The sequence below is a fragment of the Podarcis erhardii genome (genome assembly GCF_964252035.2).
Source record: "Podarcis erhardii genome assembly, chromosome: 8".
NCBI classification, from domain to species: domain Eukaryota; kingdom Metazoa; phylum Chordata; class Lepidosauria; order Squamata; family Lacertidae; genus Podarcis; species Podarcis erhardii.
Genome location: NC_138499.1, coordinates 23,209,249 through 23,235,434, shown reverse-complemented (window position 1 = coordinate 23,235,434; position 26,186 = coordinate 23,209,249). Strand labels below are relative to the sequence as shown.

The 26,186-nt window shown below is 44.0% G+C and overlaps 1 protein-coding gene across 2 annotated transcripts in view; it reads right to left on the bottom strand.

The window, feature by feature from the left end:
• Positions 1-26,186, bottom strand: part of RRM2B (ribonucleotide reductase regulatory TP53 inducible subunit M2B) — an 80,201-nt gene that overhangs the window by 47,143 nt on the left and 6,872 nt on the right. The window contains exons 7-9 of one of the 2 annotated variants that reach the window (XR_014159559.1): positions 25,385-25,489; positions 24,988-25,101; positions 21,711-23,494 (exon numbers count right to left, since the gene is read on the bottom strand). Coding sequence is in view for 1 of the 2 variants with exons in the window: in XM_081874582.1 (XP_081730708.1) it covers positions 23,342-23,494; positions 24,988-25,101; positions 25,385-25,489 (372 nt within the window). In the remaining variant the exon portion in view is untranslated. Of the gene's footprint in view, positions 1-20,469; positions 23,495-24,987; positions 25,102-25,384; positions 25,490-26,186 lie in introns of those variants that run through there. The other variant, XM_081874582.1, reaches the window with a different exon arrangement.

Below are 26,186 nucleotides of genomic sequence, written 5' to 3'. Positions count from 1 at the left end.
ACCATGGGGCCTTGCCCCTCTCTCCACCCACCCGCCAATTTTATTTTTGCTCTGGTGGCAGTGGAAGAGTAATCAGAGTGGCATGTGGGAGGAGGAGGGGAGACATGGTTCCATCTGCCAAGCAGAAATGCTTGTGATGGTGGAATGATCGTAATAGCACACCATTGAATTCAACCCTGCATTGAAGCTATGGGTTGCTGGTTTCCTTCCTTCTTCCTAAAAAAGAGGTTGTGTGTCGAGACCCCACAGCCACCCCCTCGTTGGGAAATAACTCACACCAGGACACAGATATTAGGTTTATGTTATTGGGCAAATTTTGGCCACAACTTTATTGAATTACAGAATGTGAGCGGTATTGGCTTAGGCATTGATTGGACCTGACTATATCTGACTCCTGCCCGCTGTGCAGGAAGTCCAGTAAAGGTAAGCCATTGGTAGGGGGAGCCCTGGATGCGAACCAACTCAAGCTCCCCCTGGTGTTTCTGTCGGGGTCGTGTCAAGGCCCTAGACCCCAGCCGGGCTTTGGACAAGATCAACACCCCCGGATTCCTTTAACGGAAAACCCTTAAGCATGGAGGGGCAGGTGATGGCCACACCTCCCCTCCCCCACACAAGGTCAAACAATGCCTAACTGCAACCCTAACAGTGTTTAACTGGCTCACTCCTCGGTTTAAACTGTCCCGGCCACGCCCCCCCAGCCAGCGGATTGGCCGACTGGGCTCTGATGTGGCCGGGATCCCCTGGGCAACGGGGGACAAAGTCCCCTGCCCCCGGTGGGGAGTGAGTGGCCATGCGGTCCACTGCAACTCCTCCCCACTGGGAAGTGGAGCGGATTTATCGGTGAGGAGAAAAAATAAGATCTTGCAGCTGAAAAATATCTCTTGAAGGCAAACATGTGAGAACAATATTTTCTGACCATCTTTTCCGGCTGCAAGGCAGACCTGACGATCGCCTGCAGCCATTGACCTGATGAACTTCCTTGACTGACACAAGCATGACACATCCTGCTTGGCAGCCATCTAAAAATAACCTGAAACGCTTTCCCTAAACAATTCCCCCCTGTCACCAAAACCCTTTCTGCTTGCTCACTGGGAAAGCAGCTGAGAACCAGCCTTGTATCCTCTGAAGCTGAATCAAGCTGAATTGTTTCCTTCCTTCTTTCCTCTTCCCACTGCAGAGATGAGCCTGGTAGTCCTTACTTACGCACAGTACATCATCCACGAAATGTGTCACAGCCAGAGTGATGCAGAGGTTAGAGGGCTGGACCAGGGACTTTGCTAATCTTTCATAATATGGCACTCTGTGCAAGGCCAATATTTGGCGCCCGCAAATGGATCTTCTCCATTATGGATCTTCTCAATTTTGTGCCCTCTTGGCTTGGTACCCTGTGTGGGGCAACCATCTGCACTGCCCTGAATGCAGCACTGACAGGACTTGGACCTGGGAGACCACTTTTCATATCTCCATTCAACCATGAAGCTCACTGGGTGGCTTTGGACCAGCCACTGTCCTCAGCTTGATCCAGCTCATAGGATTCTTGTTTGGATTCAGCTCATTGGGTTGAATGTGGAGTGTCAATGTAGTAATAAATACAATGATTTCTCCCTGTTGTATATAGTAATAGAGAACTGATTTTCCAAGCAAAACACCACCATCTACCATGCAGAAGAGGGTTGTTTCAGCAGGCTTGGGTAAACCCCAGGGTTTGCAGAAGTACAAAAAAGTTAGGTGGGGATTCCGTGGAGGTGTTAGAATTCCTGCTCCATGATTGCAGTCATGGGGTTGTTGTCTATCACATGACGGTATATGTTTTGACTCCACAAAGTGGGAAGTGACGGAGACAGGATGTTTGTGTTACTGTGTTCCATGAAGTGGGACTATTGTCCTTTGTCTTTTCTTTTTGCTGTCTGATGCTAGAGAGAGGGGGGGCCATGTTGCAGTGCTCCATGTGTGTTTATATGTAAATAAAGTAGATTAGCCAAAATGCTGAGTTGCCGAGGTCTGTCACACGAACTGCGCAGACTCTGCGGATCCCTAAGTGTGCCGGTGTCTGTTGGCATTAGTCGTTGTGATGTTCAGGCTGAAGAAAGCCTATGAAGCTCCCGAACGATTGACCAGGAGGGAGAGAACATGCTAGTCAGGCATGTGTCTCTACCAGGGTCCTACTTGAGTGTAGGCTGAGCTCCTGACAGGAGGAACCTCAAAACAGTCTAAACAGGAATGAGCATGCTCAGTGGACATGGAATGCTGAATGAGTGGAGGGATGGGGCTTGGAGTGGAACAGAATATCCTGAAAAGGGCCTGGCTGGCAAGGCTCTGAATAGCACTCCAGTCCACATTCTTGAGTTGCAACATTCTACTGCAAGTCCACTTGTTTTAGCTAACGCCCAATCTCTTCTTTGTCACAGGTTTACTACTTGGCTTCTTTAATACATGCCACACCTTCAAAACAGTACAATCCTCCCTGTGCAGAGGAGGAGCTGACAGGGTCCTGCCACCCTTGACAATATTCTGAGCTCCTTTCTGAATTTTTCTTCTTCTTCTTCTTTTTATGTTAAATGCCCAGTCCATTTTATTTGGAAGGAGGTAGGAGAAACCTGCATGAAAATGGTCCAGCCTAGGACTGTGACCAGATGAAACCATGGAATCTGAATAATTTCTTCTATCACCCAGCTCTTCTCCTGCTTTACCATCCAGCCCAACTTTTCTCAACCTTGGGTCTTTAGATGTTGCTGGACTACAACTCCCATCATTCCTAGCTAGCATGGCCAGTGGTCAGGGATGATGAGAGGAGTACTGCAAGAACACCTGGGGACCCAAGGTTGAGAAAGGCTGATCTAGCCCATGAATGGGGAACCTGTGGCACTCCAGCTGTTGTTAGACTACGGTTCTCATCAGCCCAAGCTGGCATAGCCAATGGTCAGAGGTGATGGGATCTGAAGTCCAGCAACATCTGGGGGACCACAAGTTCCCCACCTCTGATCTAGCCTAATTAAAAGTTCTGAAGAACTCAAAAGCTTGCACACCATTTTGTGACTTTTTGGCTGGCTCTGTACAGGTATTGTTCTCATACAGAGTTTGGATTTGTTCCTGTGGATCATCACGGCTACCTTTCACTTTCTCTGAAAGCAAAAAATGGCAATGCTTTCTTTCTCTCGGAGAATCTCTGAACCACTGACCTTCCAAAAGTTAATTGGCCTCCTCTGTCTATCTTTGGCAAACTTTAAAAACTGGGGGGGGGGGGGATAAAACTAACCTGTGAATCAGCGGTTTCATTAGCGTCCAGCTGTACCATCTCACTTCTGCCACTTTAATTAAATGACTCTATTTCTATTTCCTCCCATTTCCAAATTAAAAATTGTGAATTCATTTTCCAATGAAAAGTGCCATCCCATAGCATTCCTATTAAATGTGTCTCACACATCAAATTGGGGTGGTTTGGTTTTTTTGCCAAAATCAAAACCCAAAGCTGAACTCTTACAGCTCCTGGTACATCAAGGCAAAGATGTAAGTAGATAACACATATTTACATTTTGTTTCCACAGAGCAATATTTTCTCACGTAGCATTTTGCAAATAGTTTTAACCCCTCTTGACAACAAATATTAGGTGTGATAATAGTAATCTCAGCTGATATTAGTAAGGAAAGGAGGAAAGGACTGTTCTTCATTAACTACCACAGTTACAGCCTATTCCTATTCCATGGCATTTCTTAGCTCACAACATCCATGCAAAATTGTTAGTCATGCCAGAACTCTACATTATCTTCTTGCATATTGTGTCATAGGATCGGCCCTTATAGTACCTTCTGATCTTAGCCTGCTTCTTCACTGTGAGCACATCCTTGTCTGTAAGAATTACAGTCTTTGTTGGAGTTTCCTAGTCCCCAACATTAAGAACATGCATCAGAAGAACAGTCTTGCTGGGTCAAACCAAAGGTCCATCAAAGTCAGGGGTCGGCAACCTAAGGCCCATGGGCCACAAGCAGTCCATGGGGGTTGTTTAACCAGCCCATGGACCCCTGCCACCCACTCGGTTGGCTTCCATGTGCCGCGCTAAACCAACGCAGAGCAGAGCGGGGACCGCCTTCCATGACGCTGGCCGGCTTCCCATTGGCTGCAGGAAGCTCCTGCAGCCAATGGGAAGCTGTGCACGCCTCCTCTGCACCAGAACAAGCAGCGGAAATAGCGTTTGCGCATGTGCACACACACACACACACACACTCCGGCCCACTGTGGCATCTGCAGGACTGTGAACCAGCCCAAGCCACAAAAACTTTGCTGACCCCGATCAAAGTTCTAGTATTATGTGAGAAGGAGGGAAAGATATTATTTGCTTTCTTCACTCATATGCATCCTGCTAATTGCATTCTTCGGGTGGGGGGGGGTAATTGTTGGGAAGGGGGGACTGCAAAATTCCTCGGGTGTGCAAAGAAAGCACCTTGCAGTTCTTTGTATCCCAGCCTTACAGAAGACAATGAGAATAAGCTATCATGGTGATCATTGATCATTATATTGCACTAAATATTAACATACATGAATGCAGTGCAATTCAGAAAGGTCATAGCTCAGTGGTGGAGCACCCACTTTCAATGCAGAAAGTCCATGTTTCAATCCCTGGCATCTCCATGTAGGGCTGGAGAGACCCCTACTTGAAACCTTGGAAAGCCACTGCTAGTTCGTGTAGACCAGTGTTTCCCAAACTTGGGTCTCCTGCTGTTTTCAGACTACAATTCCCATCATCCCTGACCTGCTATCTAGGGATGATGGGAGTTGTATTCCAACAAACAGCTGGAGACCCAAGTTTGGGAAACACTGGTGTAAACTGGTGTAAACAATACTGAGCTAGATGGAGCAATGGCCTGACTCAGTATACATGTTCAATTAAAGGTTTTAAAGTTTAATTAATTACTTTTTAACTGAGGAAAGGTAGAAGGATTGTTTTAATGTTTTATGCGGGTTGGTTTTTTGGGAGGTGTTGGGTTTGGGGAAAGAGAACTTTGGCTTGGCTAAGTCAGGCAACAATTCTTTAACAGCCTTTGCTTAGCAGTCAAGACTTCTGCTTGTCATCTTGAGTTATATAAGCATGCTTGCCATACTGGTGGGCTGTTAGCATTGAGCTACATATAATCATTTTTACAGTGTCAAAAGAGTAAATCTGAAGAGTGTGTAGGATGAAGTGCTATAGAAAGAACCTGGATTGAATTTGATGGAACAGCTAACACAGCTGTGAGGGTACAAATCTATGGGAGCATTAACAAAGCAAGAAGGCTTTGTGCATTTCTGAGATTGCTAATGAAGTAGCCTGTAATTTCCTGTGGCGCATTAATGAAGAGAATTTGAAAATGGCACTTTTCCCCTTAATGTCTTGGGTCTGCATTAATAACAGCTATCACTGTTTGGTTACCACCAGGAACTGAGGACTGAGGGAAAAGCCACTTGCCAAGTTATCTCCCTCAACAAAATAGGCTTACGAAGTTACCAAGAAGTATTATGCAAGAGCTGAAGGGTTTGCCCAGCCCAAGATGAAATAAAATTATTTATATAGGTGCAACTGTTATTTTGAAGAGCATTTATAACAACTTCTTTTAGAATGACTCAGAGTGTTTGGCCATTTCCCAAACGGAACATCTATTCTTCGCTTTGCTTTCTCCTGGCCTGGCAAATTATGGAGATTAGCTGCATTTTTAAGACCATGTTTGCTTGATTAGTACTAATTAGAAACTCAGACTTTGTCGACATTGCTCAAACATGCTGTCCTTGCTTATTTTAGATGCCGGTGTTTGTGGGTGCACAATGGCTGCCTGTTGACCTAGTATATTGCTACCTCACGCACAGCAGCAGGATACACTAGTGGTCCTATTCACGGTTCAGTGGGACTTGCAGGCTGGCGCTGCCACCCCCATGGCATGCCTTCCAACTGCCCCTAAATATTCAATAAACCATTTCCATTCTTTTATAAAAAGTTTGTTATCTTGTTATCTTGATTTCTTATTCTTCCAGTACGTTTCGCCATTTGGGACGAATCCTCCTCAAGATCTTGTGGGGCCACAACCTCTCATGCAACACAGCGAGATCCCAGGGAGCAGATGCATCAGCAAGCCCTTTAAAAGTGTGGTGTGTGTCAATATAAATGAATGTGGATGAATCCCCACATCCAAACATGGGGCAGAATACTGTTTGGTCAGAGACAGCCCCAGCAGGGATTTTAAATCACAAAACATGCAGCAGAGTGAAGTGTTGGAATATAGACCTTTTAAATATTTCGTTGTAAGTCACTTACAGCGACTTCCCCTTTTTACCCCCTTTAACGGTGAACAGACCACACAGCTTGGTAAGATTAAAAGAAGTTTACTTACAAACTTATCAAAGGTCGGATCCATGCATTTTTTTTTTCCATGCAGCACCAAGAAAAACGCAGGTAGAAAAGTAAAAGTTTTTAGAACTTAGGAAAATATAGTAAAAGTTTCTGAAGACCTGGCCTAAGCTTGAACAGCCAATTGCTGCAGTCGCTGGTTGCCTGATGGGGCTACATACATATATCTTGTTGGATCAGGATCAAAGAACAGAGGAAAAACGGTTAAGCAAAAAAAAAAAAGAGAGAGAGGTCTTCTCCTATGACAGAATCCATCTTGTTCAATCTCCCATCATTACTCAAGAAGCACGGCCCTTTGGCTTAGCTTAGAAATGACACAGCAAATTCTTATGAGGAAAAGGAAAGAGATGTATGGGTTGCAAAACAAAACACTTAATTAAGACATAGTGTTTCCAATTATGTATGCCAGGGTGAGCTCATTACAATTAATGTCATTTCCAATAGTGCCCCTAAAAACGGCAAAACAAAGTCAGCAGCAGCAGTAGGCTCCTTCCTGTCACACGGCTGCTCAAAGCACTGATAACTGCTTCCATTAGAAACATCTGTGCAGGCTGCTAGCTGATGTAATATGAGTCGCATGATAAGCTGGTGTTTCTCATCATCTGAGTTGGAACCATAATGTGACAGTGTTGATATACTGTAGGCAATCAGTTGCAGTGCTCAAGAGAATAAGATACTCACTGGGACTCACCCAGCTCTGTGAAAGCTTGCCAGAAAAGGTTCTGTGGAGAATTCTACATAACCCCTCAAAATGTTCTATAAAAGTGCCATGGCTCAGTGGTAAAGTACATACTTTGCATGCAGAAGGGCCTCCACAAGCATCATAGGTACCAACGCTATGTGGCTGAGGACAGCTCAGCCTCCACCCAAAGTGTGTGGGGACAGGGCTGAGCTCCCCCAATCTTGTGGGTCCAGACCTCACCAGGCCCCACTGTGGCAGAGGGCCTCACCGGGCCTTGTGGCCTTCTCCTGAAGCACGTGACATCACACCTGTGTGTCACACATGTGATGTCATGCACACACAACAAGCCCCCCCCACCATGTCACACAGAACTGGCACCTCCAGTTAAGACTAGAAAAGACTCCTGTTGGAATCTCAGTTTAGACAATACAGAGCCACAGTACATTGACTAATGCTCTGACATGGTATAAGGCAGCTTTAAGAACTGCCACTATGCACATATGGCCCATAGCTTATGTTTTACCTATTTTCTCCTTGTGTTTATGTTTATTCTCTTTTTGTCACTCCAAGCCACACGCAATATGCCAGCAGGCCATCAAAGCAGCTCATCCATCTGTTTAGGCTGGGTCGTATCATGTCGGATTTTAAGGAATTCAAAAGCATACGGATCTCCGGGGAAAGAACACCTTCAGCTGCAAGTCAATAGCATATTTGCTGTCGATGATTTTCCTACTTTAGTGATATTCCTACTTTAGTGATTCAAAGGTCGCCAGTGTTGGTGCACATCTCACTGGTTCGCAGTGTGATTGTATGAATGCTAATCCTTACTGAAGTGTGTTTAGCATCTGCACCTCAGGTGATGATGGCACTTTTTAGGAAAAAAACAGAGGGAAAGTATCACCAGAAGGAAAATTCCTGATGAGTTAGTTAAATATTAGAGCTGTTGTGTTTTTCTGTCTTCTGATTGCTAGCTAGGTATCACACTGTGAGCTAATTTATTTGCTACAACAAACTCCAAGGTTTACATCTCATTCCTTCTCCTGTCCCTGGAAAGTCTACTTCATTATACACCTGTCATTTGCATTCTATTTTCAACACTTTTCTAGAACATTGGAAGTTGGCATCTATGAAAATCAGCAAGGTCAGTATTGTTTGCAGTGTCTATGTAATTTCTGCGGAGGAGGGGAACCTTCTTAAGGAGGTGCAGGAATTAAGGGGAAATCTCAGTGACAACTGAAATTGTAAATAAAAACAAGTAGCTATTTCGTGTAGAGACTAAAATCCTGAAAGCAGGGCTAGTCAGACAACTGAAACTGCTGTAGCAGAACATCGTGAAATGTTGGTCTCAATGGACTTCTCAATATTGTATGTCCAAAAGTGGTGATGTGGCTGTAAGTGGTTTGTGCAATGCTTGCGCACTCTGGAGATGATGCCATCTCACAGCATCCTGGCTATAAGGGTCATTTCAAACATGAACATCAGACAGAACAGCTATTGCACCCCAGACACCATGACTCAGATTTGTGCTGTCATGCTCTGCAGCTACTGTTACTTTCTTTTCTTTATTGAAGAAACAAGCAACAGAAGAAAATCTGGCTCATTCTGCCTTGATATTTAGCTTTCTGCTACAAAGTTCCCCTTTTTATGGATAGTAGTGTTCCCACAAGCAGCAGTGTTGTTAGGTACTTAAAAGACTCGGGGCGCAAGTGCAGGGCACACATTTACACACACACACACCTCTGAGCAAATTAAGATGATGGGTGACTGCTGTCTGCACTTTGCAACGTGCCCAGCATTCCTGTAAGCAATTTTGTTTTAATTCTAGAAAAAGAGGTGCTGGAACTCAAAATGAACACTTCCCTTGTTCTCTTATACAGTGGTACCTCAGGTTACATACACTTCAGGTTATATACGCTTCAGGTTACAGACTCCGCTAACCCAGAAATAGCACCTCGGGTTAAGTACTTTGCTTCAGGATGAGAACAGAAATCGTGCTCCGGCGGCGTGGCAGCAGCAGAAGGCCCCATTAGCTAAAGTGGTGCTTCAGGTTAAGAACTGTTTCAGGTTAAGAACGGACCTCCGGAACAAATTAAGTACTTAATCCAAAGTACCACTGTACTGTAATGGCAATGGTGCCCACCTGAGAGGTGCCAGCATTGGCGAAATTCAGGCCTTGAAAGATTCTTGTCAAGTCCTGTTGGCTAAGCTCTTCCCCTGACTAGAGTTGAATTTATCCCAGTTATACATTATTCAGGGCAAAGCTAGGAGTAGATCAATGGCTATTTATCTAAAAGGTTTTAAGACAGCCAAAGCCAGGCTGCACATCTGCCCAGGGGGGCAGAGAGATGAGTCATTAAAAAAACCAGATGCTCACCATTTTCTCAGGAAGGTAAGAGTAAACATTCTCACAACCAAACGCCCTTCCTTTTCACATCACTGAAATCCTTCATTTGAGGGGTTGGGGGGGGGAGACGTGCGTGTCCTGGGCCTGTAAATAAAAATATATTTAAACATTGAGTTTTTGAAATGTTCATTGAGCTCCACTGCATCTTTTTCACTCTGTGCTCACAACAAGGACAGCACTGGTTGGATTGCAGGCCATGAAGAGGGTTTTCTGAGTCTTCGGGTTTGAAGGTGGGTGGGAGAGAGAGAGAGGTTTGCAGGCAAGAGGCACCCACTCCTGTGTCTAGCAGCTTCTGGATAAGAGCTCTTCCCAACATTTGCATCCCTCCATTAGTAAAAAGTTCCTCAGTCTGAGCCAGAAAAAGGTAGAACTTAACAATATATCTCTCGGAATTTGTGTGACAGACTATTGTACTCTCAACACTTCCTTCTCCTTCTCCTAGCATGGGGTGTCCGAAATCCTTTAGCTTAAGAGTTATGAATGTGTCGGGACTGTAATCATATCCACCTGCAATTCTTGTGCTGCCACACACAACGAACACTGCACTAACACTACAGTGTGATTTATAAGCTTTTGTTCTGTCGTTTCAGCGAATGAAGGTTTCCTTTCCCAAATCTCGGTTAGCTTGGTTTACACCTCATGCAGACACACCTAGAACAATGCCTGCATCGCCTTTTTCTGCAAAGATCCCACCCCCCTCTGAGAGGTGGGTGTTTGAGGGGGGCAGTGAGCAGCAGATACACATGGCATCCATTCATGTGTTTGTATTTTTTTAAAAAAAAGCCTCCACATAAACTTGTTGCTAACAGAATATCAGGATTTAGAATGGTTACTTAATCAATGTCTCTTGTACTGCATCTCATTAGGTCTATAGTTTTGCGTTCTCAATTGCAGAAGCAGACAGATATTTATTTGTAAAAGATGAAGGACGACAGTTTACACTCATCCGTAAGTTAACACACGGGCATATTTGTTTTGGAATCATTGTCATCATTGGAATCATTGGAATCATGCTTACAAGCGTGTGTGCAGTCCTGTCATCTTCATTTCCTAGCAAGCAGTTATGGCTGATGCATTCTTGAATTCGTAGGGGGGGAAGGCTGTCATGATTCCAGTGGATTCCCAAGGACCAGAATGTCCCTATTTTCATCTAAGAAATGTTGGAGGTTATGTGGTTGAGTTTTGAAATGGGCGGCAACTACCTGTCTTTGTCAGTCACCTGAATAGTTCAGAAGCCTACAAAATTGCTCCACCTCGTGTGCTCACCGGTTTGTACCCCTCCAGGTGGCCCCTTTTATCTCAAGGTTTATCCAATGGTTTCAGAGGAAGTTGGGATGTAGAGCTGACATCAATGAGTGTACAGTGGCGCCCTCTGTCGAGGCTTCCAGTCATCACATGCTTCAGTAATGAGACAAGAAAATGAAATTCCGCTAGAAATACATGGTTTGTGATGTCTGCATGATGCCAGGCTAAAGAACTGGCAACATGAAGCCAATCGCTTTGTCCATTCGTGTTTTATAACATTCACAGCCCTTGAACTCCGCCACTCGTCGTCCTCAGCTCCTGCACCAGCCTAACTCATAAGGGATAACATTAACGGGTTCCTGCTATAAAAATGAATGCTTCCCCCAAGTTCAACAAATATTTCCTGATGGGGGCAAAAATAATTGCCCTATCATGTATGTTATCCGGCCTAACCCTCTGCCTTCAGAGGCTGCTCACAATATATTAATGAGGGTCTGCAATAAGGCAGCCAAAGCAACCATCTCTCACAATTTTTAATGGCCTGTGTGTTTAAAACTGAGTTGCAATGACTTAAAGCAAAGGAATGGGCTGCTGGGATTTGAGGTTTCTTTAGCAGCGCAACACAGTATTTTGCATGAGAGAGACGATGTGGGCTTGTGGTTAAGAGTAGTGGTTCAAATCTCCATTCAACCATTAGCCATTGATACAATTCTTGCCAGTAAAGTGACGCATGCAACTTTTACAGCAGCACGGATCATAAGTATCTTCCCTACACCCTTTCCTCCCACTTTCATTGATACGTTTTTCGCAAGAAAATAAATGGCATACAGTCCTGCTAGTGCTAATCTCAGCCAAAAAATATTTAAAGTGCCGTATTATCACTGCCCTCTGTATTCCAAATCATATTCTTCTGTGATAGACGGAAGAGACCATTTCTTCACAGCAGCCGTGGAATGCAAACTTGGACTCCCTTGACCATTCTTTAGATAGTAACTCGGTGGAGTAAACAGCATTTCCTATTTTCAGAAAGTCACGCCAAAGCATGCCATTATGAAAAGGAGTCGCAGATGGTGTGACAGGATAGCGGCTCTCACCTGACCTCCAGTTAGTCACATCGCTGCTGGGATGCAGAGCGGAAAGAGTGAGGTGAGGAGGTCAGCATGATTCAAACACCAGCAGAGCCAACCCACTGCTCCCATTGGTGTTTTTGTGCCATGCCAATCTCACGCCTCCCTCTCCCAATAAAAAGAAATGTACGAGCTGGTCTTAATATGGAGCGCACATAGTTTCTCAGTAAAACAATGTGGGCAACCCAGAGGAGATGTGGAGGTTAAAATCTGCAACAATTCGTGGAAAGGAAGGTGATCATTTCACATTTTCATCCATTGGGTTGAGAAGTTCCATTGTTGGGTACATAGGAGGGTCATCTGTTTCCTACCCCAAATAGTAAAGGTAAAGGTAAAGGGACCCCTGACCATTAGGTCCAGTTGCGAACAACTCTAGGGTTGCGGTGCTCATCTCGCTTTACAGGCCGAGGGAGCTGGCGTACAGCTTCCGGGTCATGTGGCCAGCATGACTAAGCCACTTCTGGCGAACCAGAGCAGCGCACAGAAACGCCGTTTACCTTCCTGCTGGAGTGGTACCTACTTATCTACTTGTACTTTGATGTGCTTTCGAACTGCTAGGTTGGCAGGAGCAGGGACCGAGCAACGGGAGCTCACCCTGTCGCGGGGATTCGAACCGCCGACCTTCTGATCGGCAAGCCCTAGGCTCTGTGGTTTAACCCACAGTGCCACCCGTGTCCCCAAATAGTAGCCCCGAGCTAAGAATGCATGGCAACCTAAATAATGCAATGATGAGGCTTTGCACAGTGGCACCACATTTTATTTGTGCAGAGCACAGGAAAGGACTTAAGAGTGGGGAGAACGAGAAACATCTGTGGCATCTACTGGCTGAAATTACCTGGGTAACGTAAGATGCTCAGTGGCCAGGCACACCTTAACAACTATTTCACAAATCGTTGCTTTGCATCGTGATGAACTCTTCCACTGGACCTAGCAGACCTAGGACAAATACTGATTCTTGCATAGATATTGAGAAATAACCTGACCTTGAAGTTAATGGAGTTCTGCTTCAGGTAGCTCTGACCTTTCTTTCTGTCCAACAATTAAGGCCATTGTACTGAATGCTCCAAAGCCACTTGAAAAAAATCTGTTGAACTATTGAAATGTTTCTTATCTGTTTATCTAATCCCTTGAGCAATATATGAATGGTGGGAAAGCTCTTTCCACCTGACCTTTTTGCAAAAGCAAATCCATTATGTATATTAAGTGTATCTGACTCAATTTTTCGCAAAGGCATGACAATAGGTTTCACGGGAATGAATTACAAAAAGCATTGCACTTAAATGCAAATATACCAGACAAGTGCTCAAAATTGGGTATCGACAAACTGAATATTCCATGCTTACTTCCACGATAATTTCATGATACAGGAACATAACCTTGACATGACACTGAATGAAGAAGGAGGGATGAGAATAGTTAATAACAGCTTTGTTCCCTATTTGGGGGAACATTTATAACTGGGGGTGGTGAGAATGGTGTTTAGTGAGCCTGACTTCTGAGAATGTTTAGCCTGAGGAAGAGAGGCTGGGAGGGCATGCGGTTGCTAGTACTCATAGAAGATGCCATGTTCTCTGCTGCCTGAGAAGACAAGAGTAGAGGAGCTTCAGTTACAGAAAGGTAGAGTTCAGTAGAATATTAGTAGAAATTTATTGATGGTTGAGAACAGTGGAACCAATTGCCTAGAGCAGTGATGGGGAACCTCAAACCCGGGAGCCAAATCTGGTTCTCCAACCACTCTCTATTTCTGGTCCTCAAGGCTCTCTCTCCTGAGCCACACCCCTACTTTGCATTCCAGGAGATTGAACCCTTAAGTAACCTCCATATGTAGCCAGTGCGGCCTTCCATAACTTCCAATAGGTTTGACTTTCCCACATCACCCATGTCTGCAAAATGCATTGAGTTTGTCCACAGTGAGTGCTGAGGGGAGCATGAAATAAATATATAGTGAAATGGAACTGTGTGAAAATTAGCAAAATTGATTCAAGTGTAAGATCATTAGTTTAATACTCACCTTAGAGGTTTCAAGGTGATCTATTTTCTTGAATTTTCTCTACTTATCCAGTTACAGTGGTATCTCGGGTTACATACGCTTCAGGTTACATATGCTTCAGGTTACAGACTCTGCTAACCCAGAAATAGTACCTCGGGTTAAGAACTTTGCTTTGGGATGAGAACAGAAATCATGCGGCGGCGGCGTGGCGGCAGTGGGAGGCCCCATTAACTAAAGTGGTGCTTCAGGTTAAGAACAGTTTCATGTTAAGAATGGACCTCTGGAATGAATTAAGTACATAACCAGAGGTACCACGGTACTATTTACCTCTGGAAGAAAGCCACTAACAGATAAACTTCACTTGTAGCTAACAGTGAAATGCATCCCTTCCAGCACTGATACGCTGGGACCAATGTCTGAGTTGTGACTGGTCCAATTCTACTTGGCAGAAGTGCCAAGCAAACAAATCAAGGAATGCCAGATTTATGATAAGTACTGAAACTTCAGGTCCAGCATATCCAGGAGCTAATCACTGAACTGGAGTTTAACAGTCCATTTGCATCCTCATATAGGATCTCCAGAGATGCACAAAATAGTGTGCGTCGAGTTCTTTAATGCAAGCAGCTTGCACACATCACAAGATGTCTCCTTGATAAATATTCATATGCCAGCCAACATCGTAGCATTCATTAGACTATTCTTGCTGATGAGCCTGCTTTTCCTCAGGCAACATTTCCCTTTTGGTTTATTAGTGTAAGATACAGATATGTGCCAAAATAACTGAGACTAATGAAGCTGGCTGGCTAATACGACTGGTACACATTGTGTGACGGTGCAGACACTCAGGAGCAACCCCTTACCGGATATTAATGGTTAACATGTTTAATCAAATAATTGGTTAGCTTAATCAATTAAAAAATGTTGATCAACTAAGACAGGGGTCACCAACGTTTTGGGACCAATGGCCGCATTTCAGATTTTGGGAGAGCGCTAGAGGCACCAGTCACAAAATATTTGCTATGGGGAGCAGGGAGCGGGGCATCACACACACACACACACACACAAAATGGCAGCCGCTTCTGTGCATAGTGTGGAAAAGGGTCAGCCGCAAAAATGGCTTCCAACTCCTCTCACACGCTGAGGATTGTTCAGAGAATTATAAAAGAAGACGACCCTGCAACCTTAAAGAAAGCACACTGGCTTTTTTTGGTAGAGAAATAAAACCTGTCAGAAAGTGGTTGCTATTTCAGCTCCACAAGTCCTGTTTTCAGAGTGAGAGGGGCCATTTGATCTAAACCTCGCGGCTCAACCCCAAGTGGAGGAAGGAAAGTGGCATTTAATGACATTTATTCCTGCACCTGCTGCTCATTTTGAGAGAATGGGACTGATCAGCCATACCCTATAACTGGAGGAGGCAGAAATGTTCAGGTTTGATTTATTAAATCTCCGGATAAAAGGCAAGATAATTGGAGATGATCTGGTGATTAAAACTGCCCAAAATAGCAAAACTAAACAAAAATCACTGCAAAGGCGTGATGTTTGACAAGGTGTCATAAGGCACCTAACTCTTGCAAAGCCAAGTTTATGGTATGTTTTAGAGCCACCTACTGGGTGCAGCTGGAATATTGGAACTGCATATAGCACTCTGAATTTTATCCTTGACGCTTCTAGTTTTGGCATAGTTTTGGTTTAGTTTGCTTTCAGACAGAGGCTTTGGGAGTGCCGTGCACAGTGTCACCAACAAACCATGCAGGAATTGTGATAATTCCTGTGCTTATCCGGCTAGTCCAAAGAACAGGCTGGGGACAAGCAGGATTAGTGCAAGTTTCAAAGTTCATTACAGGTGTGGGAGAAACTGTCAAGTCCTTGGTGTATCCCAGGGGTAGCCAACATGGTGCTATCCAATGTTGTTAGCCTACAAATCTCATCAGCCTCAGTCAGCATGCCCAGTGTGCAGGGATGATGGGAGTTGGTCCAATAACACCTAGAGATAACTAGCTCTGGTATATCCACTGCATTTAAGAATTTAAAGCTGTCTGTAGATTGAGCAGTAATACCTTGCTCCACTACAGAAGCCAAACATGTATCTTGGGTTTCATGAAAGCTCATTTTAATAAGCTCAGAGAATTGCTAGGTATGGTTCTGTGGCTTGATTAAATAACAGGGAAAGGAGCTCAAGATGTGTGGGCATTACCGGAGGTGGTTACTAAAAGCAAAGTCACGAAGAATTCCAGTGGGGAAGAAAAAAACAAGCTTGATCCTGTTTTGCAGGGCTCGCTTAAACTACAGTTTGCCAGTTTGTACATCACAGCAAACCGTGGTTTGACAAATGAGGAAATATTCTATTAAGATGAACACATGAAAGAAGGAGACAGACACCTGTACACCACAGTTTTTTCCTATTCCTCCAAGCTGTGGTTTGGAATGGTTAGAAAACAAGTCTGTTCAAAAACAGCTAAACATTTTATAGGCACCTTGGTGTTTGGGTTGTTTTTTTGAAACCGAACAAGTGAGAGTGTAACAACTGCTCAGAGGGTGAGGAATGAGTCAGCCAAACAGCATGATATCTATCTCTGCTTCCAATTGTAGATGTTAACACCAACACCAATTCAATCCAGATACCAAATAAGTATCAGCACGTAAGAATTCATATACAGGCTTGCCCATCTGCATAGCAGAAAAGTACAGATTTAATACTGGGATTTAAATGTTTGCCATCCTTCAGAAAAGGGTGTCAAAGCAATTGTTAGCCCAGGTGTTTAAAGGTAAAGGTACCCCTGCCCAGCCCAGGTGTTTACTTACCTCTTAATTTATCTATTAATGTAACTGCTGTGTTATTAGTTTCTTCGTAGCTGAAAGCCTACCTGTGGCTACTCAACAGAATCAGGTCATTGCAACAAAATGATATGTGTATGTCTGAGAGGAAGCCTTCAAAGCTCACCTCTCTTGGAGAGCAGGCCAATATTGAGCTATAATTATTATTATTATTATTATTATTATTATTATTATTATTATTTATACCCCACCCATCTGGCTGGGTTTCCCCAGCTGATGAGGGAGCAGGTGGCAACCAGCTTATGTCAAGACCACAAGAGAATGGGCAAATTATATGTAGGTATCTGTTCCTCCTACCTTCTTGTCTTTCCATTCCATTCTACTCCCCACCTAGCTTTCAGTTGTTTTCTTCCCAACAGTTCACAAGTACAGTCATACCTCATGTTACATTTGCTTCATGTTACGTTCTTTCAGGTTACATCCCGCAGCGACCTGGAAGTACCGGAAAGGGTTACTTCCGGGTTTCACCACTCGTGCATGGGCAGAAGTGCAAAATGACGTCACACGCATGCGCAGAGGTGGCAAATCACAACCCGCATGTGTGCAGACACATCGCTGTGGGTTGTGCTCTTTTCATATTGCGTTTGGGCCTCCGGAACGGATCGTGTTCACAACCAGATGTACCACTGTACACATTCCCAGCATGTTCTCACTCCTGTCTCAGGGACATCTATGCTGGCTTGGTCATGTACACAGAGTGGAAGATGGCAGGATCCCCAGGGAAGTGCTCTAGGGGGAGATGGCTTCAGGCACCAGCCCCGTTGGCAGACCAACTCTGTGTTGCAAAGATGTCTGCCAACGTGGCATGAAAGTTGGCAACATCAACCCCATCGTGTGGGAATCCCTTACAGACAAGTGCAGTGCCTAGAGACGGTCCTGTCGTGCAGCCACAGCAGTGACAAGAGGAGGAATGGCCGCTGGGAGGAGCATGGAGAGAAGAAATGCCCTGGTGCATCTGCAACAGCACAACCAGACGCCTTCTTCTGCCTCAGCTGCAACAAAACATGTCTCTCCTGTATCGGAGAGGGTGCTGTAAGCTTCCAACAGTTTGACTTGGCCCCCCAAACACACTCCTCCATTGTCTCCTGAGGCAAATGAATGCCAACCCTCCCAACAGCCAATAAGCATTCTGGGGTCACTGGGCATGCTCAGTCCTCATTGGACAACTTTGGGGGTTTCCTATCACCATAGAGGAATTTTATTTCTGAAGATTTTTCTGTACTTCTCCAAGCTTTGGAATTACCTCAGGTCTACATAACTGATAGGACTCAGCAGAGCCAGCCCACCAATGAGGTGGGATGAAGCACTCACCTCACCTCTTCCACCACTGCTGGAATGCCCACCTCTCACCAGCAAGTGGCCTTGCCACTCCTCTTCTCTGCCCCTGGAACAGAGAAAAGGAGCAGCAGCAGTGCCTTGAGGAGCACCCCAACTCTCCCCAAGTTTAGGGGGGACACACATTCTGGCAATGGCAGAAGTGAGGGGGCAGTGGGAGGATAATTCCAATTTCACCACAGGTGGCAAAATGGGCGACCCCTGGAACTCAAGATAACTGAATCAGAATTACCATAGAGCAGGGATGGGAAACTTGTGACCCTCCAGATATTGATGGACTGCAACTTCCATCGTCCCTAAAGCTGCCTAAGGCTGATGGGCTTTGGAGTTTATCATCATTTGGAGGGCAACAGGTACCCCATGCGTGGAATAAAAAAATTAGCAAGATTCTTCTGGAAGTTCCTCAACCTGTCTCTAGTCTAAAGGTAGGTTAGATACAACTACCACGAGACTTACCAAATGCCATAATTATATATCTTTGGTGCTGGGCAAAAAACTTCCCTCTATAACCAGGCCTTTGGTGTTTTTAATGTATTTTTTTTGGGGGGGGGGTCCTTTGTCTGTCTGCTTGTAAGTTGCTTTGGCTCGCTCTGGGCAAGAAAAAGCAACCAACCAATTTAATTACTAATGATAATAATGTAGATGGCACTTGTCCCTTTGTATACAGGTTTAGAAGTTCAGGGTGCACATGAAGCCTTTGCAATACTAGGCATAAAAATACTGTGTTCATGAATTTCTGTTCTCTGAAAGAATGTTATTTGTAGCACACTCCCAGCTACGAAGAACATTAAGTGGCTCAAGCGCTCCATCACATGGACAAACCGGGGTTTCATTTTGCAATTAAGATGCATCACAACAACTGGCTAGAAATTCCCACCAGCGTCAACAAGCATTAAAGGCTAAAGAGTGGGAAGATTTTAGCCAGGTATCTTAAAAAGCCAGGAGCCTTTTGAGTACAGAAAAGAAAGCCAGAGGTGCTGAAAACTGCTCAGGGCAGTAGCGTCCAAAGCTCTGAACAAGGACAGCCAAAATGCTTTTCTTATGGATGCAGGGCATGTTGTACGGAGTCCCATTGTGCAAGCAGAAATCCTTGCATTGATGGGACACGGTGGTTGAATCCTGCCCCATTTGTCCATCCAGTCAAGCACTGTGTACTTTGATTGGCAGTGGCTCTGCAGAATCTCACACCTTTTCCACCACTTGCTTTTATCTGGAAATGCCAGGGATTGGACCTCAGACTGCCTGCATACCCTGAATGTGGCCTTCTACTGGGCGACGGTACCTTCAAACAGTACATCGGAGCTTACACAAAAGTAGTATGCACCATTATTTGTGAAATATGAGAAAACTTGCAAAATGAAAACCACAGGCGGTAGAGGCTGTTCCAGCAAATTTTATTTGTGCCGTTGTATATTTTTCTAAACAAAAGGAATTTTTTTCTTCTGTCCCCCTTTAGTACACCTGTCCTCCTCACATACTGAGGGCCCTTATTTATTTCTTTGGTCACAGGACAGACTCTCCTACAGCTGCAAACGTGTTGCGAGAATACATCTGGCTCACAGGAATGAGAAGGTAAAGCTGCTTGCAGGCATTTCAAAAATGATGGGCTGTGTCATGAAGTTTCTATATAATCCATCTTGTGTTATGTTTTACTCATTTGCTGTAGGCAAAGGATTAACCAGCCCTCACACAGGTCTGTTATAAGATGCATTGTGAATGCCTGGATCCAGCAACATAATTGATTTGCATCCTTGTGAAGACCTCTGACCATTTGGCCATCCGTACTGCAATTATGATCTGGGATCCATTGAAACATCTGGATGTCCCTATTCAAATAGGAATACCCATCCTTATGTACAGTCACTAGATTGACTAGAGCTGGATTGGGGACAAAGACTGAAATGCCCTTGGTAACGCAAAAGGGCTAAGAAATATTAAAAGCCGAAATGGACTTGACTATTCATCAAACAGGGTTGGCTTGATTGAAACCTTTTCAGATATTCAACCTCAACTTTTCTCTCTTTCCCCCATTCACTACTGTGGCCAGGCAGTTTCTGGCTTTGATGCTTTCAGTACATGCTGTATAAGGAAGTTGCTTTAAAAAACTCCACAAAAGACCCAATTCTGATATTGTATTGTGACATCTACTCAAGACATATTATAGGACACATAGTCAACCACATGGCACTCATGCAGTCAGAGCTACAGTGAACAGATGGCCAAAGTTTCCAGCCAGAAGTCTTCAGACTCTATGATTAGTCCTCCTGGAGCACGTTATGGCAGAAGCTGGACTTGTTTCGAGTAACCAGAATTATGGTTTCTAAAGAAAATAAAGTGTTAAAACAGGCAGTTGTCATATTCCTTTTCTGAAGTACACATAAACGTTCTTTATAAGTTACATGAATTTAAACCATGTTTCATTGCAAAATATACTTCAATTAACAGAAACCTCTATTGAGAAGGTTAAAATGAAATAATCTTAAGCCAGGGAAGGAACCCACCCTTCCCTGTCATGTAGAAGTAATTGCTTATTTTTCTTATTTACTCCTTCCATGTCCTCTCTTCAAGGAACTCAAAGCTACAAGCATGACACCTGCTGCCCAAAATGATGACAAGAACCCTGTGAGGAAGGTGCAGCAGAAAGTTCTGCGTGACTGTCCCAGGGTCACCTAGTGAGTTTCATAGCTGAAAGGTGATCTGAGCCCAGACCTCCAGAGTTTCTATTCAAAACTCTATCCACTATGGCCACCTGCCTCTCTAAGGGCAATTCAGTCTAACTGTCCACACTGGTATAGCCCCGCTATTTTGAAATGTGGTGACAACAGTAAATGCAGTCATCAGCGCTACAATTATAGCTCTGCCATGCGCTGCAAATCTTTATGTCATAGACGAACTGTAGTTGGAAGGACCATAAGGATCATCTAGTCCAACCCCCTGCAATGCAGGAATCTTTTTTGCCCAGCGTGGGGCTTGAACCCACAAGACAGGAATTAAGAGCCTCATGTTCTACCAACTACGCCATCCCAGGGATATGTTTACATACGACATGAATTCACCTCCAACTGAACTGAGCACTCGTTAATTGTATGCTCCACTTGCATTGTTAACTGAAATAGTGTTTCCCCCTCCCCCAACAAGAAGTCGAGAAAATATATTATACCCTGTGGAGTGAGCATAATTTTTGCTATTCAGCGGAGTTTCCAACATACTGTATTGCTTTCAGGGTGAAACAATCCAATTCAATGCTTAAGACCATTCATGAAGAAGGTAAAGGTAAAGGTAAAGGTAAAGGGACCCCTGACCATTAGGTCCAGTCTTGACCGACTCTGGGGTTGCAGCGCTCATCTCGCTTTATTGGCCGAGGGAGCCGGCATACAGCTTCCGGGTCATGTGGCCAGCATGCCTAAGCCGCTTCTGGCAAACTAGAGCAGCGCACGGAAATGCCATTTACGTTCCCACCGGAGCAGTACCTATTTATCTACTTGCACTTTGATGTGCTTTCGAACTGCTAGGTTGGCAGGAGCAGGGACCGAGCAACGGGAGCTCACCCCGTCACGGGGATTCGAATCGCCGACCTTCTGCTCTGTGGCTCCGTCCTAGGCTCTGTGGTTTAACCCACAGCGCCACCCACGTCCCTTTTATGAAGAAGGTATGGCAGTGTAAAAAAAAAAAAACACACACCTGCCTAACCCCCCCCCCCCCACTGCTCTTCCATTACCACTGAACCCTTTTCCATTTCTGTATAGCTGCTGTTCTTAGTCACAGAAATGCGGCACAGCACAATAGGAGCTGCTTGTATGCCTGTACCCCTTGAAAGGCACATGCACAATGGCAAAACAACATGCCAAGGATACAGGCACCCTGATTTCAAACTGAGCACTAAGAACATTGATTGCCTTTGGCTCTTGGTGTTATTTAGGTATCCCACTTTTCTTTCCAAGAGCAAAATGTGACATACATGAAGTAGCCAAGTGGTTGTTTATCCACACCCTGGACAAGACCCACACCTATATATTATTATTTACTTAGCTTCAAAAAGCTAACTGCATTACGTGCCTTCAGTCCATATCCTAACTGCAGAAAGAAAGCCATTAAGACTTTGACTTTGCAAAATACCTGCTGGCCTTGGATACAGATTGGAAGACAATCTTCAAGCTTGCTTTCCATACTCTTTGATACAAGGAGGAATGATCCTGGAGTAATCTCTGCTGGCTCCTCTGAAGGACTGATCTAGCTCAGATGATCACAGCTACAAGCCTTCTGCTTGCACATTAAACCTGTCTGCCTGAGCCCCAATTAAACCAGGAAAGCTCCGATTAACCACAGCTTCCTGTCTCATTGAAACTGAGAAACTTCAGTTACCTGCCTTGAAACAAGGCGGGTTATCAAACCAACTTCAATATATGGTTTAATACCCTGGCTTATTCAGAAGCAGGTAGTTCTAGTTTCCCATTCAAACCAAACAGGGAATCATGGTTAATTAGAGCTGGCCTGCTTTAATCATAGCTCAGGAACAAGGGAACTGCTTGTACAGTATATGTAAAAGGCTTGTGCACATCTTGGCTTAGTAAGATTATATGGTTGCTCAAATGCAGAGAGTGTGTGCATCTCAGCTCAATGAATCCAGAGAATGAAAGAACAAATTTTCAGTGCAACGAAAGCTTTAGTTATTACTGTGATTCAACACACAGCTGACCAAAGCAATTCCAAAGGGGGTGGCATGGGTGGAGGATGTGGCACTGCCTAACCCCTGCGGCTTGCTCTAGCCAGAAGGGGAGCAGGGGGAAAATCACTATGTCTATTCCAGGACCCTTTCTGTGGGGCCATTCGATCCTGCAGATCCGAAGGCCTGCTGCAATCCATCCCGTTTCAAGCCCTACCACAACACATCTTCAACGCTACGTGTACACTAATGGAGAATTTTAGGGGTGCACTGGGAGTGTAAGAACTGTTCTGCCAGTGGAACTCCTCTCCACCCACTGAGCAGCACTTACACAGCATCCTAAGGTGGCTTGGGCCATCTTGAGGACGGCAGCCTTACTGCTCTACATAAAACAGCAAATTGAGGCTTGCACAAATGCCACAATTGTATTACTCAAAAACTGTTAAGTAGAAAAGTTGCATGAATTATCAAAGGGACTTTTGGTAAAGAGGACCCCCCCACACACACACAGTCATTTACATCACCATCTGCAATAAATATGTCATATAAAAAACTTCATCATGTGCGGAAACATGGAACAATGTTCCCAGAACCCTCTACTTCCAGTAGAAGAAATAGCAGCTTTTCAAGCAGGTAAGTGGCACGTGAACATTTTTTGCAACACTCGTCTTCTGAAGAAGGCAATCCTAGAAGTCAGCATCCAGAGTAAAAACGTTATCGTTGGTGTCAGCCATAACTGCGAAACGCTGATACTCCGAAACCCTCTTTTCAAAGAAATTGGTTTTTCCTTCCAGCGAGATGTTCTCCATGAAGTCAAAAGGGTTTTCTGCTTGAAAGACCTGAGAAAAAGCAAAGTTATTATTAAATTGCAGTTACTGGCCTAAGAAAGACAACATTCCTACAAATTTCTGGTAGATAACTGCTGGAGGCCTTTTCTACTGAGATAGTACCCCTTTCTCTTAATAGCAAAAAAAACAAACAAAAAAAAAACCTTCTATAACAAGGCCTTTGGCTGATTAAACAACTATGGCCTTTTAAATAAGTTTGTGGAGAAGGGTTTGTTGTTGTTATGTTAGCTGATTTGTGCTTTGCTTTTGTATTTTTATGCTGTAAGTGTAAACCACCCTGTGATCTTTGGATGAAGGTAGGTATATAAATTTAATAAAAAACAAGTAGAATAATTCTGCCCACAGCCTTGTCTGGGCACAAGCAAAGGCAACAAAGCTTTAATTCTTCTGCAGTTACTTATCTGCCTGCTATATGGCAGCTCCTGAATTAGCGTCACCCTCCCAGCACATCTATCACCTCTTCCACTTTCTCAGGCACCTTTACCAAAGCTAAATTTCATAACTGACAACACATATTCTGAGGCCATTTAGACAGAATGACAAGTCCCACTTTGGCATTACATGAACCAAGCCTGGGTGATGTATCAATCAATACATCGCTCAGGGCTGGTATGAGAATCAGAGCATGGTGTCTGCTTCACCCAGTGGTATATTGTGGGTGAAGCAGCCACCGCTTCCGAGTCATAACTTCTTAGACAATATTTTAATTTGACTTATTGGGCCCTAATGTCTGATACTCACATTTCAGTGAGTGTTCTATTGTCTCTTTTGTTGTTTTATTTTACTTGTGTTCTTTTTTTTACCATAGAGCGGTACCTTGGTTCTCTAACACAATCTGTTCCGCGAGTTCATTCGACTCCCAAAACCATTCGGAAACCAAGGCGCGGCTTCCGATTGGCTGCAGGAGCTTCCTGCACTCAAGCGGAAGGCCGCAGAAGCCATGGAAGCCACGTCAGACATTCGGCTTCCGAAAAACATTTGCAAACCGGAACACTTACGCCGGTTTGCGGGACCCAATCTGTTGGACAACTAAGCCGTTTGGGAACCAAGGTACCACTGTACGTTATTTGTTAACAATGTGTTACTTGTAACATTACACTGCAAGTCACCCTCCACACTATTTATTTTGCTGCAGAAAGGTGGAATACAAATTTTCTGAAATAAATAAATGATACAAAACGATATAAATAAATAACACAATTAGTAAATAAGATGTACAGTATTTTGCAAGGCGACCTGACCAAAGAAGGACTAGTCAAAACATTCCTGGTTTTATTCTATACATCGTATATTTTATTTCCAAGTGCTTACAGAGCTCAGGCACAACCCTGAAACAAATGACTATGGAAAAACTTCCTAAGGCCCAACCCCACTTACCTGGGGGCCCATTGAATTCAACAGGACTTACTTCTTAGAATACATGGTTAGGATTGCATTGTAAGGAGACTAGTGTTAAATGTTTATATCTTCCTGAGCTACCTTACCTTGGAGAAGCCCAGTTCCAGGAGTAACCGATCTGCTACAAACTCAATATATTGTTTCATCAGAGTGCAATTCATTCCAATTAAGCCAACTGGCAAGGCCTCTGTCAAAAACTCCTGTAAATTAGAAAAAGGTAAAATATTTTAGGAGGAGCACAATTCCAGCTACTTAGGAATAACCCATTATAGTCTGATTACCATGTTAACAGAGGCCACTTTAAAGAGAGCCACAGCTACAACACATTGAGATCTGGAGATGTATGTCAAGGTGCTCTATCCTGAAGCAACTGCAGTGACAAACAGTGACTGGTGCAAAAGTGAAGTAGAGCAGGCACCTGACTTTTTAAGAGGAATAGTATTTTGGATGCAGAAGAAGAAACCCGGAGACTCGTCTGCTTACCTGTTCAATTTCAACTGCATTGACAACAATCTCTCTGACTCTTTCTTCTGAAGGTTTATTCACTAAGTACTGAAACATTAGGCAGGCAAAGTTGCAATGGAGTCCCTGAAAAATGAGAATGAAATGGAAAATAAGGGACACTCACCTTGCTTCTACAAACCAGCAGCAAAAACTCTCTTTTCCCACTTTTATTTATGTATTTAAGGTGCATATATATGTGTGTGTGCGTGTGCGCGTGCCTTAAATACATACATAAATATATCCATCCATCCTAAAGTAAACGTTAAAAGGGCCAAGCTTTTTACAGCAACACCCACCCACAATTTTAAAAACTGAATAGAACTAGCCAGAAGATATTGATAAGACAGCAATATAAAGCAGCAAAGATGAGAACAGGGGTCTCCTAACAACTCTCAGCACCCCTTGACAAACTATGGTCCCCAAGACTCTTTGGGGGAAGCCATGGCTGTTTAAAGTGGTATGATACTGCTTTAAATGTATAGTGCAGACAGGGCCAAGTTGGCTTCCAATCCACCCACCCTGATTTTTCATATTTTAAAAATTTCAAGACAGCAACATGCATTATTAGTTGGGGGAAACACATCACTCTTATTAAAATGAGCTGTGCTTAATCTAAAGTGAGACATTTACACTATTTTAGTGTATTTAGTGTATTTATTTAGTTTATTTTAGATACATTTACACTATTTATACATTTACACTATTTACACTATTTCAACAATTCAGATACTACTGGTTGTTGGTTTTTTAAAAAAATCAAGCGGGGGGGGGGAATTTCTAG